General features: G+C 38.6%; 1 protein-coding gene across 4 annotated transcripts in view; it reads right to left on the bottom strand.

The window, feature by feature from the left end:
• Positions 1-7: 7 nt before the first annotated feature.
• OGT (O-linked N-acetylglucosamine (GlcNAc) transferase) overlaps positions 8-18,222 on the bottom strand; it is a 35,685-nt gene continuing 17,470 nt past the window's right edge. For 3 of the 4 annotated variants that reach the window (XM_004777244.3, XM_004777245.3, XM_045074006.1), the window contains 17 exons: positions 17,956-18,035; positions 17,163-17,358; positions 16,773-16,913; positions 16,076-16,176; positions 15,758-15,911; positions 15,566-15,667; positions 14,963-15,142; positions 14,153-14,311; positions 13,309-13,398; positions 11,369-11,494; positions 10,801-10,971; positions 10,572-10,688; positions 10,309-10,479; positions 7,555-7,707; positions 5,576-5,828; positions 5,165-5,288; positions 8-2,307 (listed from right to left, as the gene is read on the bottom strand). In XM_004777244.3, coding sequence (XP_004777301.1) covers positions 2,133-2,307; positions 5,165-5,288; positions 5,576-5,828; positions 7,555-7,707; positions 10,309-10,479; positions 10,572-10,688; positions 10,801-10,971; positions 11,369-11,494; positions 13,309-13,398; positions 14,153-14,311; positions 14,963-15,142; positions 15,566-15,667; positions 15,758-15,911; positions 16,076-16,176; positions 16,773-16,913; positions 17,163-17,358; positions 17,956-18,035 — 2,493 coding nt within the window. In that variant the 3' untranslated portion in view covers positions 8-2,132. The remainder of the gene's footprint in view (positions 2,308-5,164; positions 5,289-5,575; positions 5,829-7,554; positions 7,708-10,308; positions 10,480-10,571; positions 10,689-10,800; positions 10,972-11,368; positions 11,495-13,308; positions 13,399-14,152; positions 14,312-14,962; positions 15,143-15,565; positions 15,668-15,757; positions 15,912-16,075; positions 16,177-16,772; positions 16,914-17,162; positions 17,359-17,955; positions 18,036-18,222) is intronic. The other variant, XM_004777246.3, reaches the window with a different exon arrangement.

The raw sequence follows: 18,222 nt of genomic DNA, 5'->3' as shown, positions 1-18,222 counted from the left end.
AGCCATATTAAGGGCAAATCATTCATTTATTGTTTAAAGATCGCAAGACAACATCTGGATTTCTGTAGCACAATTTAAATGTTTTACTTTTCTGATAAAGCAGAGTATAATAGAAAAAACAATTAGTTTCCAGTGATATATCTATAGCTCTATTCAGAATTAAGTCTTCCACAGACATGTTACCTGGAAACAAAAGCCTATTACAATAAGCAAAGCTTCAACCAGAGCGGCTACTTTTCGTGCCAGGAAAAAAAAGTTCATCCCTATAGGAGGAATGATGTGCTATGTAAAATGGCTGTAAGGTCACAGCCTTGAGGGCACTGGAAGTATATTCTCCTATTCCACAGTAAGTAGTTTGGTGCATTTCAAACATCAGTTTATCTGCAACCATGCCAGCTGGCAACCTCTGACTGGTAGTTCCATCGGGTAAAAAATAAATTAAATCCCTACACTGATGTTTCTTGATTTACATTTTTTAAAAGGTACACAGTTCATTTAAGATGTAATTCTGGCAAGAATTACATTTGAGACTCCTTGCTCAGATTTTGGTTAACAGTAAGAATCTTTCAAAAATTCAAGTTCTTATTAATCAATAATTTGTCAGCTAGGATACATTCAGGCATCAGCTGCAACTACAGAATAGGTGCACTGCCTCAGCGCTTTGGAAAGACATTATAATCTAGAACACTACTAGCAGACAAAAAAATATCTGTTACTGGAGAGCATAAGTACAGTACAGCAACACAAAACATATATTCATATGTCGGCTTATTTAAGCCTCAAGCCCTCGATCCTTTGTTGAAATTCAGTAATTGTATTCCTATGGGTTTTAATACCAAGAACTCAAGCTCCAGGAGGGCTAAAGTCTAATTTGTACTCCAAACCAAGTAGCAAAGCCGCTTGCTACTACTGAGGCTGATCTGTACAGACTTCAATACCAAGTCCAGAAGACAATTATTACATAATACCCGAGAAGGTCTGAAAAATAATTACTCATTTACATAGCTGGTCCTTCAGAGCGTTTTACCTCTAACATGTTTTTTGATGAAAATTATTTAATGTATCGAAGATAACTGTGACTTACTGATCAAATACGTGAATACTTATACTTACCTGGGATTTCATTTCTGCTGAAAGAAATAGGAAGAACAGGACTCACTTTAAAAAAAAAAAAAAAAAACGAGAAAGGAAGGTAAAAATCTTATCACACACTATCACTTTTGGAAGCAGCATAGAGGGGCAGTCAAAGGTAAAACACTGGTGAAATAGGTCAAAACTAGGCCCCCCAAAAATCTATATTATTATCATCAATGACAGTACCACAACTATGCCCTGCATAATTAATAATCACTCCTAAGAATTTTCATTTGGCACCAGATGATGTGTTTAAGATAAACACTCTGGGATATTTAAAATCAGACTTCGTTTTGTTAGCTGAGTTATAGGAGAAACTTTAAAGGAGGGGAAGGGAAGAGAAGGAAATGGGAAACAGACCAGAAAAAATTTTTTGAGTCATCATCTAAACCAACAAAGCACTGATAGCTCCAAACATTAGGTCAGACACTAAAACGACTGATATAGGCTCAAGTGGTTTATAAAACCTATAAAAAAGACTACACCAGCAAAGTCCCCATTAATTTGTAGAGTTCAGAAACTAAAACAAGGAGCAACATTTTAGCTTAAAACCTTATCTCAAGAGAATCATATACACTTCACATGAATAAAAATACCTGAAACCAAACATTTTTAAAAGCTCCAATACCCAAAGTATAAAGAAAATAATTAATTCAGAAGACTCAATCAATCCATGGAATCACAAAACGGCTGGACAATCTGTATCTCCCCTCCACACTAACCATCCCACGGAAGACCAAGGGAGATCAGACCTTCCAGACCTATGCACCACCTGGTTGCTGCAAAATTCTGTGTAGATTCCTTGTGGAACAGCAGTTTCCCATCTCGTGTCTCTCCCTATCACGCAGGAAGCAAGTCTGGCTGTGCTATTCTATTATCATTTGTCACCCATCTGCAACATGATACCGTACAGATAAGCAAAAGTACATTATCTAGTTCCCTTTCCCCAGAAGGTTGAGGCTCAGGTATAGGGGCAATCTCCTGTGCATAGTCTTTATTTAGGCCGATTCAGTGACTTCAACAGGCTTAATCATGTGATCAGGTTTGTTGCCAGCTGCATAGTGCTCCCACATCTGTAGATAGAGCCGCTCTAGTTCCATTGTGTATTGTTTGGTGTTGAACAGAGGGCTAGATATTCTCTGCTTCCACACTTTGCCACGAATTTTCTTCAGGCTAGGCAATAGAACAAAAAAGAACCAAGCTTACAAATCAGAGCAGAAAAATTCAGAACCAGCCCTCACAAATTCCTAGTCACCTTTGTGGTAAAATACATGACTGTACTTCACACTGTGTTCTCTTCTGACTGGCCACACTGACCTCAACGCTGAAAAAGGGAAGGATCACAGCTAACGTAACGCTAACACTTAGAATAATCAAGTTCGCCTCCACGTCCTCTGAAAATATTGTTTTTCCTAAAAAAGTATATCCACGAGATCCCATGCTTTCTCCATTTCAGCTCACTTCTACCTTTAAAAGAAAGAATTGGCAATCACACGTGTCTACTCCCATGTACCAGTTAGAATGTACACTGCTTACCCTTTTCGTTAAGAGATTTAGCAATGTGTGTGTCAAGAAACTAAAATGTTAACAACCCTCGGACCGATCAGTAACACTTTTACATCTATCCAAAAGGAAATGATCAGAGATGCAGGCAAACCTGGCCATTCAAAGATGGTCACTGAAGCATCATTTACAATAGCTAAGCCACGAATGTGAAATGAAGTTTTCAGTTTATGAATATTTTAATGAAATAGGAAAAATACTCCAAGGGATAAGAAATATACTATCTCTACTGCCATAATTTTCCACTTACATGTGAATTACTTAGATATTAGCAAAAAGTGTTCCTAATTATCACCAAGAACATGGTTTTATTCAAAATAGGGAAAAGAAGCAATCAGTCCTTCACTGGGAACAGACAGGTAAAGAATTCTCAATTCCTCTTCTGAATATGTAAGAGATATGTAATATATGAGATTCTTCTTCTATGGAGAGAATTACTACCTCAGAGGGAGAAGCTGGAACACTTTTATGCATTTTTAAAAGCAATTAATAAAAAAGTTTTAAAGTTTTTGTGACAGAACTAGTAAAATGGCTATACATTATGTTGGCTTCAACCCAACCATGACTATATTAATGCTACCTTTCAAATAAATGTACTTCTGTGCTCTATTTTTCTAAGTTCTGTATGTCAACGGGAGAATGGTTGAACTGTGCTACATCCATACAATGAAATACTACTCAGCAATAAAAAAAAAAATGAAGTACTGATATAGGCCAACATCAGGGATCAATCTCACAACATTATACTAGATGAAAAAAACCTATAGAGTGCATACTGTATGGTTTCATTTGTATATGGTTCTAGAAAGGCAAAACTAAGTTATGGGGAAAAAATTTCAGGACAGTAGTAGTTGTCCTGAGGGTTGGTGTGAAGGACCAACTGAGAAGGAATGTGAACGAACTTTCCGGAGTGATGATAATGTTTCCATATACTGTTACAGGTTTGGGTTACAAAGGCAGGTCTTAAAACTCAAATTTAAGATTTATGCATTCCACTGTATATAAATTCTGCCTCCAAAATAATATTAAACTCTAAGGATGTCCATTCTTAAGTATACAGGAGTATGGAGGTCTGTAATGTACTTCAAAATGTATCATATAAGATGGATTGCTATATGGCTAAAGGAATAAAAAGAGGAACAGATACGTAATAAAGCAAGGATAGTAAAGTGTTAGCGGTAAAATCTAGGCAGTAGGTACAGAAGTTTATTGTAAGACTGAAAACTTTTATAACAAAATGTTGGAGAAAAGTATCATATGAAATCAACTAAGCTCCAAAAAAATTTTTTAAATACACTAAAACTAAAACATTTACTGTAGTTCTCTCTAGAATGATGGACACAAACCTTAATTTTTTTAATGACTGAGCTCAAAATTTTCATTCTTCTTAAATATATATGATATTCAATGAAGATTTTGAAAATATAAATGCTTAACATCTTCTGAATGCTTACCAAGAACTTTTGTTAAGTGCTTTACATGGAACACCTTTTTTTTAACCCTTACATCTCTGCAAGGTAGGTACTATCATGCATCCCCATTTTGCAGATAGAAAAAGCAAGGCACGTACAGACTAACTTGCCCAAGGTCACAAACCTTATAAGTGGGAGGGCGTGGATTCAAACCGCCAAGCGGTCTCTCTAGAATATGCTACTTCTCAGAAAAACAAGAAGAAAAAAAATTACCTAGAATACCCAAAGAAAAGCCTCATTTAAGAGAGAAACACTACTTCATTGTAGGCTAAAGCATCACTTATCTAAGCACCACCCCCCCTCTAATTCCCACCCACTTAGGGCACTGAAGTTATGCTGGCATTTTCCCTTAGGCTATAATGAAGATGTAGCACCCTAATAGGGTCAAAGGTCTGGCTGTTTTCCCTAGACTCTTCAAATTTTGAGGAAGGGTTGTACCAATTTACTCACTGTCTGAAATGTATGAAAAGGCCAGCATCTGGATGCTCCCTCATCCCTTGTATCATACTAAAAATATTTATTTTCTGGCAAATAATGGCTATACTACAATGTTATTTTATATTTGCATTTCTACCTCTACAGAGGTTGAAACTTTCTCTTATTAACCAGTTGTATTTCTACTTGAGTGAGTTGTCTGTTCATTTCCGTGTTTAGTTTCCTTTTAAGGAATTTAAGATATGAATGTTCTTTGGTCTTTATATAACCAAGCTATTATTATTTGACACAGAAACAAAGATTTTCTTTCCCTCTTTGCTTGCCTTTTTATTTTCTTGACTCACTTTTATTCAGCCATTTACTCTTTACATAGTCACACCTATTGATCACTACCTTTTATGGAAGTTCAGAAGTTCTCTCATCTAGAGATCATACAACTAAATCACCTATTTCATATTATCCTTATTTTATGATTTCATTGTGTAACATCTATATCCTCTCTAAATTTTCCTTATCTATCTCCTTTACCATAAAATTCATTCACGGAAAAGTTTACTTACTATTCTAGGTCAGTTCCCAGTTTCACAGCTATGTCTTCATATTCTTGTCTATTTTTAGCAATAAGCTCAAGACAACCTAAACAAGTGAGCTGGGAAGCTGCAACTCGAGAAGCAAGAGTCTCTCCTGCAAAAAAAAAAAAAAAAAAAAAAAAAAAAGAGAGAAAAAGAAAAGAGAACAGACTGCACATCTGAGGATATAAACAGCAGTTATTAATGTTGTTTGTTATGTACCCCATACAATGCAGATGAAGAGAATGGAACGAAGTGCTTATATTTGGAACAAAGCTCATTTTTTATCATCTTGCCCTAAGTGCTGCTTCTAGTACACACAATTTCACCTAAAAAAATGTTTCCCCTAAAGGAGGTTTTAAAAGGAAAAAGGAAGATTCCAATGATTTATGGGCAACTCACCTGGCATAGTGACCATGGGTGTTCCTGCCCAGAGAACATCCATCCCTGTGGTGTGTCCATTACAAAGGGGAGTGTCCAGGCAGACATCGGCCAGCTGGCCTCTCCTGACATGTTCCTCTTTAGGAGCAACAGGTGAAAAAATGATACGGTTTTGGGGAAGGCCCATGTTTTGCGCATACTGTTGAATATTAGGTTCTCCTACTGCTGGAAACCGCAACAGCCACAGCACACTATTGGGAACACGCTTTAGAATCTAAAACAGGGAAAATAAGAATAGGTTTTTTTTTTTTTAAAGGTTTTATTTATTTATTTGACAGAGATCACAAGTAGGCAGAGAGGCAGGCAGGGAGAGAGTGGGGGAAGCAGGCTCCCCACTGAGCAGAGAGTCCCATGTGGGGCTCGATCCCAGGACCCTGGGATCATGACCTGAGCTGAAGGCAGAGGCTTTAACCCACTGAGCCACCCAGGTGCCCCAAGAATAGTTTTTAATAGCAGTTCTGCCCTTCTCAAGAAAGGCTCTCATAGAGCTCTAATAATTCTACCCCTCTATTCTTGTCACCCAGATAGCAGCCTACGATGAACTCTGTCTTTACCTCATAGATGAATTAGATCAACTGAATTACAGGTTCCTGTTGTGCTTAGCTGTTCCCAGAGTTCAAAGAAAGAGAAAACTGACTTAAGACACAAAACAAGTTACCAATTGGCAAAATCTGAGGCAGCTGTGCCCTCTGGGAATCATTATTGACAGTGGTTTTTGCCGATGAGCAAGAAATTTTCCATTTCAAATTTTAAATCCCCCAGCATGACACAACAAACAGGATTAGCTCACACTTGCCTGACTATGTGCCTAATCAAGATCAGGTGTCAGCAGACTTTTCTGTAAAGGACCAGAGAACAAATATTTTTGGCTTTGCAACCACATGGACTCTGTCATAACTACTCAATTCTGTCCTTGTCACTGGAAAACAGCTACAGACAGTATGTAAACAAGCAGGCGTGACTGTGTGTATAAAAGTTACAGAAACAGGGCGCCTGGGTGGCTCAATACTGAGCCTACATATACAATACTTGTAGACTGTCACACATGGCTGGATGTGGACATGATGCTTTTGCTTTCAGTTTAGACCATGGGTTGGTAAACTATAACCTGTAAGCCAAATCTGGCATATTGTCTGCTTTGGTAAATAAAACTTAAATGGAACATATTTATACTCCTACATTTACATAATGTCTATGGTGCTTGCCTGCTCCAAATGGCAGAGTTAAGCAAATGCAACAGAGTACGAACTACAAAAAACAAAAATAATTACCATCTGGCCCTTTAAAAAAAAGTTTGTTGATCCCTGGTTTTGAATACATAAGTTAAAAAGGTTCTTAACGTGATATTTATACACTGGAAGGAAAAATCAAGGAGCACCTGGGTGGCTCAGTCATTAAGCATCTGCCTTCGGCTCAGGTCATGATCCCAGGGTCCTGGGATTAAGTCCCACATTGGGCTCCTTGCTTAGTGGGAAGCCTGCTGCTCTCTCTCCCACTCCCCCTACTTCTGTTCCCTCTCTAGCTGTGTCTCTCTCTCTGCTAAATAAATAAATAAATTAAATAAAGTAGGGCTGCTGGGTGGCTCAGTTGGTTGGGCAACTGCCCTAGACTCAGATCATGATCCTGGAGTCCCAGGATCAAGTCCTGCATCAGGCTCCCAGCTCTGTGGGGAATCTGACCTTCTCCCCTCTCATCTCTCTCTCTCAAATGGATAAATAAAACCTTAAAAAATAAAATAAAATAAAAATACTGTGTCAACTACACTCAAAAAAAATTTTTTTATTTAAAAAAAAAAAAATCAAAAATGGCTGAAAAATCTACTCTTTTGTAGAAATGAGCACAACAGCTCCTGAATGGAAGTGGAGGCCAGCCTTAGTAACATGGTCTACATAATCTCTACCAGTTATTTAGACATGAATAATGAATCTACCCATACTCACATTTGCCCACATCTGCAAAGTAGAAGGGTCGATTTTGTATAACTGATTAAAATTACAGTACACAATGGCATCTTCTGGTAACCCATACTGAGAACGTGTGGTTACAATAATGGTACGAGGAACCTCTTCTCCAGTGGCAGCTTTATTGTTGATCTGGAACATGAAAAACAATACATGTTTATATTTAAAGCCATTTATATTTAAAGCCAGCAGCATCTGGTATTTTTTAACTAATGAAGAATCCTTGGGGTGCCAGGTGGCTCAGCAGGTTGGGCATCTGACTTCTGATTTCAGCTCAGGTCGTGATCTCGGGGTTTTCAGACTCCGAGGCCAGCGGTGAGTCAGCTTGAGGTTTTTCTCTCTCCTCACTCTGCCCCTCCCCCAACCTGTTCTCATACACACATGCACACACGCTCTCTCAAATAATCTTTTTTTTAAAGATTTTATTTATTTATTTGACTGACAGAGATTCCAAGTAGGCAGAGAGAGAGGAGGAAGCAGGCTCCCAGCAGGGAGCCTGATGCAGGGCTCGATCTCAGGAACCTGGAATCATGACCTGAGCAGAAGGCAGAGGCTTTAACCCACTCAACCACTCAGGCACCCCTCAAATAACTATCTAAAAAATAAATAAAGAAAGAAACCTTCAGATGCCAAATAGTATAACCATTAAAAGTTATGTCATTTGAACTATGAAAAAATATTCATGACATATTAAGTCAAAAAACGGAAAATGGGGCGCCTGGGTGGCTCAGTGGGTTAAGCCGCTGCCTTCGGCTCAGGTCATGATCTCAGGATCCTGGGATCGAGTCCCGCATCAGGATCCCTGCTCAGCAGGGAGCCTGCTTCCTTCTCTCTCTCTCTGCCTGCCTATCTGTCTACTGTGAACTCTCTCTGTCAAATAAATAAATAAAATCTTAAAAAAAAAAAAAAAAGAAAGAAAGGCCTCTTTCTTAAAAACAAAACAAAACAAAACAAACAAAAAAAAAAAAAAACGGAAAATGTTACAGTATTATCTTAATGGGAGGGGAACCACTCCACACCTTCAAACTTACGACTCAAGCCAAAAAATTCTTTTCAAAACCTTATTATTCCAACAGCAAGCTTTGCTTATTTTCTTAAGATTTTATTAATTTCACACACACACACACACACACACACACACACAGCTATAGAGGGGAACAGAAAGAGAGGGAGAAAGAGAAGCAGGCTTCCCATGGAGAAGGGAGCCCAATGTGGGGCTCGATCTCAGCATCCCAGGATCATGACCTGAGCTGATGGCAGACACTTAATGACTGAGCCATCTAGGCACACCCCTTTTCTGCTTATTTTTAATGAATGAAATGTCCTTTTCTAAATCACACCCACCCTTGAAGGCTAAATTTATTCCTCCAAATGATCTCTCCTGCATCTCCTCATACTGATGATCACTATTTTTAAGTATCTACATATACAATTAATTACAGCCTTACAATTCCCACACATCTGGGTACTGCCTTAAACTGTTATATAACTATTCCAAGTATGCATGGACATTTCATACATTTGGGCATTGTGTTCTAAACTCAAAATTCTTTGTCCCTGTGCATTTCAAGAATTATACACTGTAAGTGACTATTATCAATTTCTTTGCCTTAACAAAAGCTAGCCTGAGAGAAAAGAGTTCATTTTGAGCACCTTTAGTATAAACTATTACACCACTAAAACTTTTAACTCCTGAGAAATCCTTGCCTTATAATCTTGACAGAGCTACATACTCACTCTAATATACAATATATATTTACTGAACACATAGTACATTACTGTGACTAAGACATGGACCCTAAAGGAATTCAGTTCAACAGAGAATACACAACACAACAATGATAACATGCTGTGCTGGATATAAAATACATCCCAGGTATTACAGAAGCAGAAAAGACAAGTAGCACAGAACAGGAAAGGTGAGATTAGCAGATTAGTGATAAGGACAGGAATGGATTCCTGGAGGAACTATCTGAACTAAAAAGTCTTAAAAGGAAAGAAGACTTAACTAGGGAAAGAATGAGTAACAGAAGCAAGAAACTGGGGCGCCTGGGTGGCTCAGTGGTTAAGCCGCTGCCTTTGGCTCAGGTCATGATCTCAGGGTCCTGGGATCGAGTCCCGCATCGGGCTCTCTGCTCAGCAGGGAGCCTGCTTCCTCCTCTCTATCTCTCTCTGCCTGCCTCTCTGCCTACTTGTGATTTCTCTCTGTCAAATAAATAAATAAATAAATAATCTTAAAAAAAAAAAAAAGAAGCAAGAAACTGTATTAAGTACAGATAATTATTCACTGTTGATAAGAAGAAAGCCACAGGCAAGGAGTAAGAACATATTGTTAACCAAGTAGACCCTCATTAAGTGAGCTACTGGCTGAATCCAAGAGATTTTTAAAGTAAGACAAATTGAGGGGCACCTGGGTGGCTGAGTTGGTTAAGCATCTGCCTTCGGCTCAGGTCATAATCCCAGGGTCCTGGGATCGAGTCCTACATCAGTCTCCCCGCTCAGCAGGGAGCCTGCTTTTCCCTCTCATCCTTGCTTACGCTATCTCTGTCTCTCTCTCTCTCTCAAGTAAATAAAATCTTTTAAAAAATAAAATAATGAGACAAATCTATGTAAGATGCCAATTTCCACTGGACTCAATTCCTCAACTATTAAACAGGGATAATGATGCTTATACCTCCTGGAGGGGATAAAAGAATACCTGGTGGTACATATTATGCTCTATTCTCTCCTCACCTGGGTAGTTGCTAGTCCATTGCTAATACTGAACCCATTAATTGTTATCTGAATTTGCCCTCTGTTAATCATCTCGATAACTGCTTCCGCAATGGTATTCATAGGAATAACGGGCATATTAAGAGCTGTATTACTGCTGTCACCATTGTCTCCTCCATCAGGACACTTCATCTGTAAGGAAAAAATGACAAAATGTATCATTAGGGATAAGATCCCAAATGCAGATAACTTCATTTCAATGACAATATTGACCAGGTTCTGACCTTGACAATTTTCACATCCGGCAGACTATCAAGAAATGCTTTGAGGTCGATGCCATTAAGAACAATCCGATTATCATAGATGTGACCATTGGACTTAAAATCGATGACTGCTTTTTTCTAATTAAAACAAAAAATGTTTGAGACAAATCTTTTAGGATTCTTAGGGACAACAACAAAGAAATGACTACAGTTCTTTGCAACATCCACATAGCACTGTTTTTCTACCTACCTTCAAGTGAGGGAACATATTAGCATGATCACCAATAAAGAAAGTATGGGGCATATAAGCCAGTTTCTCAGAATACTGCTCAGCAACTTCAGCTGGTGACGTTTCCTGATCAGTGATGATGTAGTCCATGAAAAGTGCACCACTAGTCCCAGGGTATCCCAGCCACATGGCCTAGAAGAAAAAAGAAACCAGGCCAAAACCTAAAAATTTTCATCAAAAGAGTTCAAAACTAAATAAACATACAAGAAGGGTTGACTTCTTTAGCCAAGAGAGATGATGTAGTATCTCAGACTACCTTTTGAAGTGTTAAATGTTTTTCCAATTTACAATACCAAACAACTGTTTGTACTCAACCATGAATTGCGTGTCTCTAATCATGTGCCTGTGCATATTGTATTCGACACTCAAAATTCTTTATCCCTGTACATTTCAAGAACTATATTTTTTTTTTCTTAAGTCAAGCATGTCTGTTATTTCAAATGCCAGGTAACCAGGGGGTCGGGGGTAGCAGAAATCACTCTTTTTAGCTCAATAAACATTGTGAGCAATTACTATTTAGTTCCTTTACCTGAATAGGAGCAGGCCTGAGAGCAAAGAGTTCATTTCGAGCACCCTTGGTATAACCATTCATATTTACAAGGATGTGTATGCCATCCTGATGAATGCGATCAGCTGCTTTTCCATTGCATGGAATCTGTGGAATAAAAAAAAAATAAGAACTATGTGTAATCTCAAACTAATTCAATTAGCTTTAATGGCAAATAGAATTCAGAGTCATAGGTGCAAAACACGGTAACACAAATTACATTAATGCAGCATTAAAATGTGGCTAAGTGCCATTAAAATGGGCCCAAAACATTACAGAAAAAGAATACGCAGGAAGCGGAGTTTACTCTATATTGAACCTATGAATAACAAGACTTCATAGAGGACTGGTGTTTGAAATGGGCCTTCAAAGATGAATAAGGCAGTTGGACAGAACAGAATCTCAATAGAAAACAAAATGAATAAAGAACCAGAGTAAAGTGCATGGCAGATTTTGCAAATGCTGAGTAGATCACTTCTGTCTGGTTTAAGGTATATATGAGGGCAAATGGCAGGTGAAAAGCATTGGCAAACATGGCTGTGCTCAGACTTAGAAAGACTGTGAAGGCTGGGGTGCCTGGGTGGCTCAGTCAAGCGTCCAACTCTTGATTTTGGCTCAGGTCATGATCGTAGGTTCATGAGATGGATCCCTATGTCGGGCTCCACACTCAGCACGGAGTCTACTTGAGATTCTCTCCTCTGTCTCTCCCCACCCCAACTTGAGCCCTCTCTCTCTAAATAAATAAATTAAAAAAAAAAAAAGACTGTGAGGGCCCTGCTGAAGAGTTTAGACTCCACAGTCAATAAGCAGTGGGTCCCTGAACATCCCAGATGTGGAGGACAGTATGCTTCTTGGTAACCCTACATCAGGAAGGGTTACGTATACTCCCAAAGCAACAGCTACATTGCTGAAAATGGTGGCACACACTATTTACTAAATGACAAGATCTCACAACCCTTCTGCTGGAACTTGAATGATTCATGTATCAATTACTAGATATACCATACACTGCATATCCCTTTTAGTCACCAAAGTGACCCACAGAATCTATAAAGAAAAACCTCTAGACCAAGCAAATTAATTCCTCCACAAGTTTCAATCTTAATTTTGTTTAAAGATTTTATTTACTGGGCGCCTGGGTGGCTTAGTGGGTAAACCTCTGCCTTCTGCTCAGGTCATGATCTCAGGGTCCTGGGATCGAGTCCTGCATCGGGCTCTCTGCTCAGTGGGAAGCCTGCTTCCCCCTCTCTCTCTGCCTGCGTCTCTGCCTATTTGTGATCTCTGTCAAATAAATAAATAAAATCTTTTTTTTTTAAGATTTTTTAAAATCTTAAAAAAAATAGATTTTATTTACTTATTTCACATAAAGACAGACAGTACAAGCAAGGGGAGCAGCAGGCAGAGGGAGCAGATTCCCCCCTGAGCAGGGAGCCCAATGCAGGACTCGATCCCAGAACCCAGAGATCATGACCTGAGCCAAAGGCAGCCACTTAACCAACTGAGCCACCCAGGTGCCCTCAATCTTAATTTATCATAAAATTGATGCTCCTAAAAATAACAATAGAACAAGTACAGAAATAAAGTTAACCAAAGGCTAATGCCCACAAAAACAGATGAACCATGATGAACCCTAGAATTCCTCTATTTTCTTTAAATAACCTATTTATTCCTCTTCCAAGGCAGCATTTCCTGAAGAGTTTTATGTCCAAGCACAAATAGATCCCATTTTGATTTCATCTGCAACGTCAGCACAATCCACACTGATTACAAATGTAAATGATCAGAGAAATAAGATCGCAGTAATTATCCATATGTAATGGCTGATGTTAAATACTGGTCATGAAAAATACAAGCTTTACACCAATAGTTTCATTAACTATTTGTTTTAAATTTAAAGCCTGAAGTGTAGGAGTTTCGCCTACCTGAGAGAGATCAATGAAATGATTGGCTTCTGCCATCACTTTCACTCTGAAGTTTGTGCCATCATCTGGGCTCAGGGCATAACAGAATACCTGAAGGGCAGCACACAATGTATTTAAAATCCTCAGCTTAACAAGATACAGAAGCAACCACCTATATGTCCATCAAGAGATGAATGGATAAAGAATACACAGAGGGTGTTGGCATACACACATGCATACATACAATAGAACCAGAGAAAAGAATGAAATCTTGCCATTCACAACAACATGGATGGAACTAGAGAATATTATGCTAAGTGAAATAAGTCAGACGGAAAAAGACAAGTACCATATGGTTTCACTTACATATGGAATTATAAAACAAAACAAATGACCAAACAAAAAATACACAGAAACAGACTCCTAAGTACAGAGAACAAAATGGTGGTTGCCAGAGGGAGGAGGTGAGGAGAATGGGTAAAATGGTGAACGAGATTAAGACGTACAAACTCCACCCCTGTGACTTGTTTTCTAACTGGAAAAGTACAGCATAGGGAATTCAGTCAACATTTAATGACTTCATATGGTAACAGACAGTAACTACACTTACTGTGGTGAGCATTTCATAATGAACGAATGTGAATCACTATGTTGTACACCTGAAACTAATGTAATATTGTATGTCAACTGTATTTCAATTAAAAAATTAAAATTAAATGTAAAACTAATCTTGGCTCAAATCTTTCAAAAAGACACTGACTGACCTTAACACCTAATGGTGATGATAAAAGCCAGAAATATTTTTTGTTGTTGTTTTTTTTTTTTAATAAAACAAATAGTGTCTCTAGGGAAATACTAGTCTTACCTCAAATTTATCAGGATTGTGCATGCCTGGAATAGACTGCATAAGGTGAGAAGTAGGATGATTCCCAAAGTCAGAACTCACATATCCTACACGCAGCCGACCATCACTAAGCTTCAAGTCTTTTGGATGTTCATATGGTGGCTTATGAAGGACATTAATCTACCAACAGAAACCAATGCCTGTTAGTACAGTTGAATCTATACATAAATCTTCATCTAGGAAAACTGATAAAAAACAAAACAAGCCTGTACTTTCCATCTGTTGGGAATGGTGTGCCCAGAATACTTAAGTCATACAGCCAATTCAATCCAATCTTAGCAGTTTATATAATATGCTTCATACTCTGACCTGTTCCTGAGGCCTAAGAAGTAGCTTGAGCAAATCTAAAACTTGGAGAAAGCTCGAGGCAGTGTGGACAGAGCATGACATACCCTGCATTTTAGAAAATTCTATAAGGAAGCATTTCTAAAACACAGAATTACATCTAGCACTCTAATCCATTCTGCTGAGCAAACTGTCATCTTTGATCAAGTACTGCTCTAATTCTCAAAGCAGAGTATAAAATACCAAACACTTTTCTTAAACGTCATGGTTTTCAAACACCAGTCCTCTACTGTTAGAATTCCACCCTAGGGGATGGAAGGGTCATGATTGACACATGGTGTCTCTGGGGTATCTCGTTTCTCAGCGTGGGTTGTGTTCACCTTATAGTAAGTAACTCATGGAACCACATACATATGACTGATTCACGTCATCTTCTGTATCTGTACTTTATTATGAAACAGAAAGATTGAGACAAAACAATCGTACCTTATCCAAGCAGAGGTTTCCATGCCTCTCAGCAATAGCCTTCCTGAAGCCGTGAGAAAGAGGGTATAGCATACTATGATGAGGGTGCACAGAAGGCAACCTGTTCTTCTCTAGCTGGTCAGCCACAATACTGACCAACTTCTTCATTCGCTCATCATAGTCTGTCCAGTCACAGACAATCTAGAGGAGGCAAGAAACAGTTACTACCCAGAGGCACCTAGGTGGCTCAGGTGATCGGGCATCTGCCTTTGGCTCAGATTGTGATCCCGGGGTCCTGGGATGGAGCCCCATGTCAGTCTTGCTGCTCAGTGGGGAGCCTGCTTCTCCCTCTCCCTCTGCCATCTCCGCCCCACCCCCCAGCCTGTGCTCTCTGGCTCTCTCTGTCAAATAAAGTCTTGGTGGGGGGGGGGGGGGAGTTATTTCCCAGAAAACCCTATTCCAAGATTTAACATTTTACATGACTTTGGCCTAATATAACTTCAGATAACCCTTTAGAAAACAGTTCGTTTAAAGGTCTCTGGCCAGGGTTGGATTAATGTGGCACATAACAATTAAAAAGTGATTGCCACACCGAAACCCAATTACTGGCCTGTTATTCTTTACCTGCAGGCAATGAGCCAAGTTACAATAAGCATCAGGAAAATCAGGCTTCAGTTTCAGAGCAGTGCGGTAGGAAGCAATCGCTTCTGGAATATTCCCTGAATCCTAGAAATAAGTAAAGTGGGATGGTTAAAAGTTTTGCTAGAATTAAACATTAGGTGCTTAGATGCATATATTATAATCAACAGTAGTAACCTTATGAATGGAAGCCAAATTGCTGTGGGCATCTGCAAACGCAGGGTTAATCTGAATGGCACGTGTGTAACACTGCAAAGCTCCCTGAACATCCTGCATCTCCTTTAGAGTGTTTCCCATGTTCGAGTAGGCATCAGCAAAGGTAGGACTAATTCTAAAAGAGAAAACGAAGATTTTCTTCTTCTAGTACAAAAAGCTTTAACTCCCTGTAATGTTAGTCTGTGGTTATTAAAAGTCATCTTAACACAAGCCAAATATGCCACAGGCCAAACATTTAAAAATGTAAAAGAAAAAAAAATTAGACAGTGAGGATCTTACCGAATAGCCTCCTTATAATGCATCAGAGCTTCCTGAAGTTTCCCCTGCTGCTGCAGTACACTTGCTAAATTTGAATGAGCAGCAGCAAACTCTGGGAAGACCTACAGAGTCAAGATGACATCCGAGGTTTAAAAAAAACTTCTAAACCAGCAGTAAAAACTTACCACGGTAAGAACTTTGCTCAAGTATCTTTATATCCCTACATTTCTGTCTACCTTCTCCAAGTCTCCTCATTCTTCAAAATCAAGTGACTCAAATTCTACCTCTTCCTTTATTTTTTACCTCTCCTTGTTTCCAAAGGTGAGGAGGTAAGACCTCTCCTCATCCAGCTTATGCCGATTACTCCAGCATCTCTCTTTTCTAAAATCTCGGTCTCTTATTAAGTTCCTACCACAACCACCACCCACCATTACAGCCATCAGGCACTGAAATTATGTACTTATTTGTAACCTCTCTTGAATTGTTAACTCAGTTTAACTTTTCCGTGTAGCTCTACCTGCCCATAAAATAACAAACTCAACATAGGGACTTCCCTGAATGTCACACAAGACTTCATTCATACCTTAGATAATTACTGGTTCAATGAATGATTCAACCACTGCTTTTACAAAAGAGGTGGATGACATGGCAATCTTTAACTGCCTTTCCTCTACTAACACACAGAAAAAAATATCCAGCCACACCACCCTGAACATACTTCCAATGCTTTACGATATAAGCGAACAGCCTCTTCAATGTTTCCCTGTTCTCTTTTGATATTGGCTAGGTTATTCAGAGAGTCTGCATGGGTGGGACACAGCCGGAGAGCTGTATTGTAACAATCTTCTGCTTCGGCAACCTAGAAAATGAAACAAATTATTCAACACCTATACGGAGGAGCACAGAGCCACCACAGATGTTATTCCAACAACTGCTTAATTAAGCCTAATGGCTGAAAATATTCCAGAAAGTAAGTATTTTTGCTATGCTCTCAACCAAAACTTGAAAGTAAAACAATTCACCACTTCGATACTTAATAGCAATAGGTACAGAAACAGCCTTTTAATCCCACCAGGTAACAAAGAAATAGACTGAATAAATGTCTTACACTGCCCTTCTCTTTGAGTGCATTGGCTAGGTTGCAGTAGGCATCAGGAAAATGTGGTTGCAGTTCAATAGCTCGCCTGTAGGTGTCTATTGCCAGATCTATCAGGCCTTGCTCATAGTATACACAAGCCAGGTTGCCATGCACCACTGCATGATTTGGACTCAAGCTTAGGGCACGAAGGTAAGCTGCCACAGCTCTGTAAATAAAAATAAAAAATAAAAAAATACAAACACACACACACACAATGCAACTAACTTTTAATGGATGCTTTGTTACAATTAATTCAAGCTATACCAAAGTATATCAATTAATTATAATTCATCCTATACTATACTTAACCTCACATCAACATTCCAACTTAATAAAAATGTATTTTTACACTGAAATATTTTCTATTTCCACATAAGAAATCAGCTCTTCCCTAACAAAAAAAAAAAAAAAAAAAAGAGAGAGAGAGAGAGAGAGGTCAAAAAGTCAGGATTTACTTAGCCTTTGGAATCAGATCAAAGAAATAATTTAGTCTAAAAGATAACCACTTCAACAGGTTTACAATAAACGAAATTTCAAAATAAATTCCCAGTGAGAAGGATAATGGCTTGGACGAAAGCCAGCAATGAAAAGTCAGGCAACAATGCCTCTAAATAAAAGGTAACACAGCAGACATGATGAGGGAAAAGTAACATACTAGAAAAGGAAAATGTCTTTCAATGGACCACTGTTCATCCTTTTAGTCCAAAGACTCAAGTGCCAATACAACACTCAAGAAAATGTATCAAACAGAACATTCTCTCACCTGTCAAATATCCGTGCCTCTTTCAAGACATTTCCTAAATTGATATAAGCATCCAGAAAATTGGGGTCAAGGGTGACAGCCTAAAAATTACAAGACAGCTACTTAGAGACAAGTGAAGATTTCAGATTACACTTGGCAATTACAATTTTTTATTCTGAGATAATTTTAGGCCTCCAATTACATATTCCAGTATAGTTAAATCTTATTTCTTTCACTTAAAAAAAAAACCCATATAGGGGTGTCTGGCTGACTCAGTCGGAGCATGCA

This window comes from Mustela putorius, unplaced genomic scaffold (genome assembly GCF_011764305.1).
Source record: "Mustela putorius furo isolate JIRA1106 unplaced genomic scaffold, ASM1176430v1.1 tig00537297_pilon_pilon_pilon, whole genome shotgun sequence".
NCBI classification, from domain to species: Eukaryota; Metazoa; Chordata; class Mammalia; order Carnivora; family Mustelidae; genus Mustela; species Mustela putorius.
The sequence above is the reverse complement of the archived record's forward strand: the minus strand, read 5'-3'. Positions and strand labels throughout refer to the sequence as shown.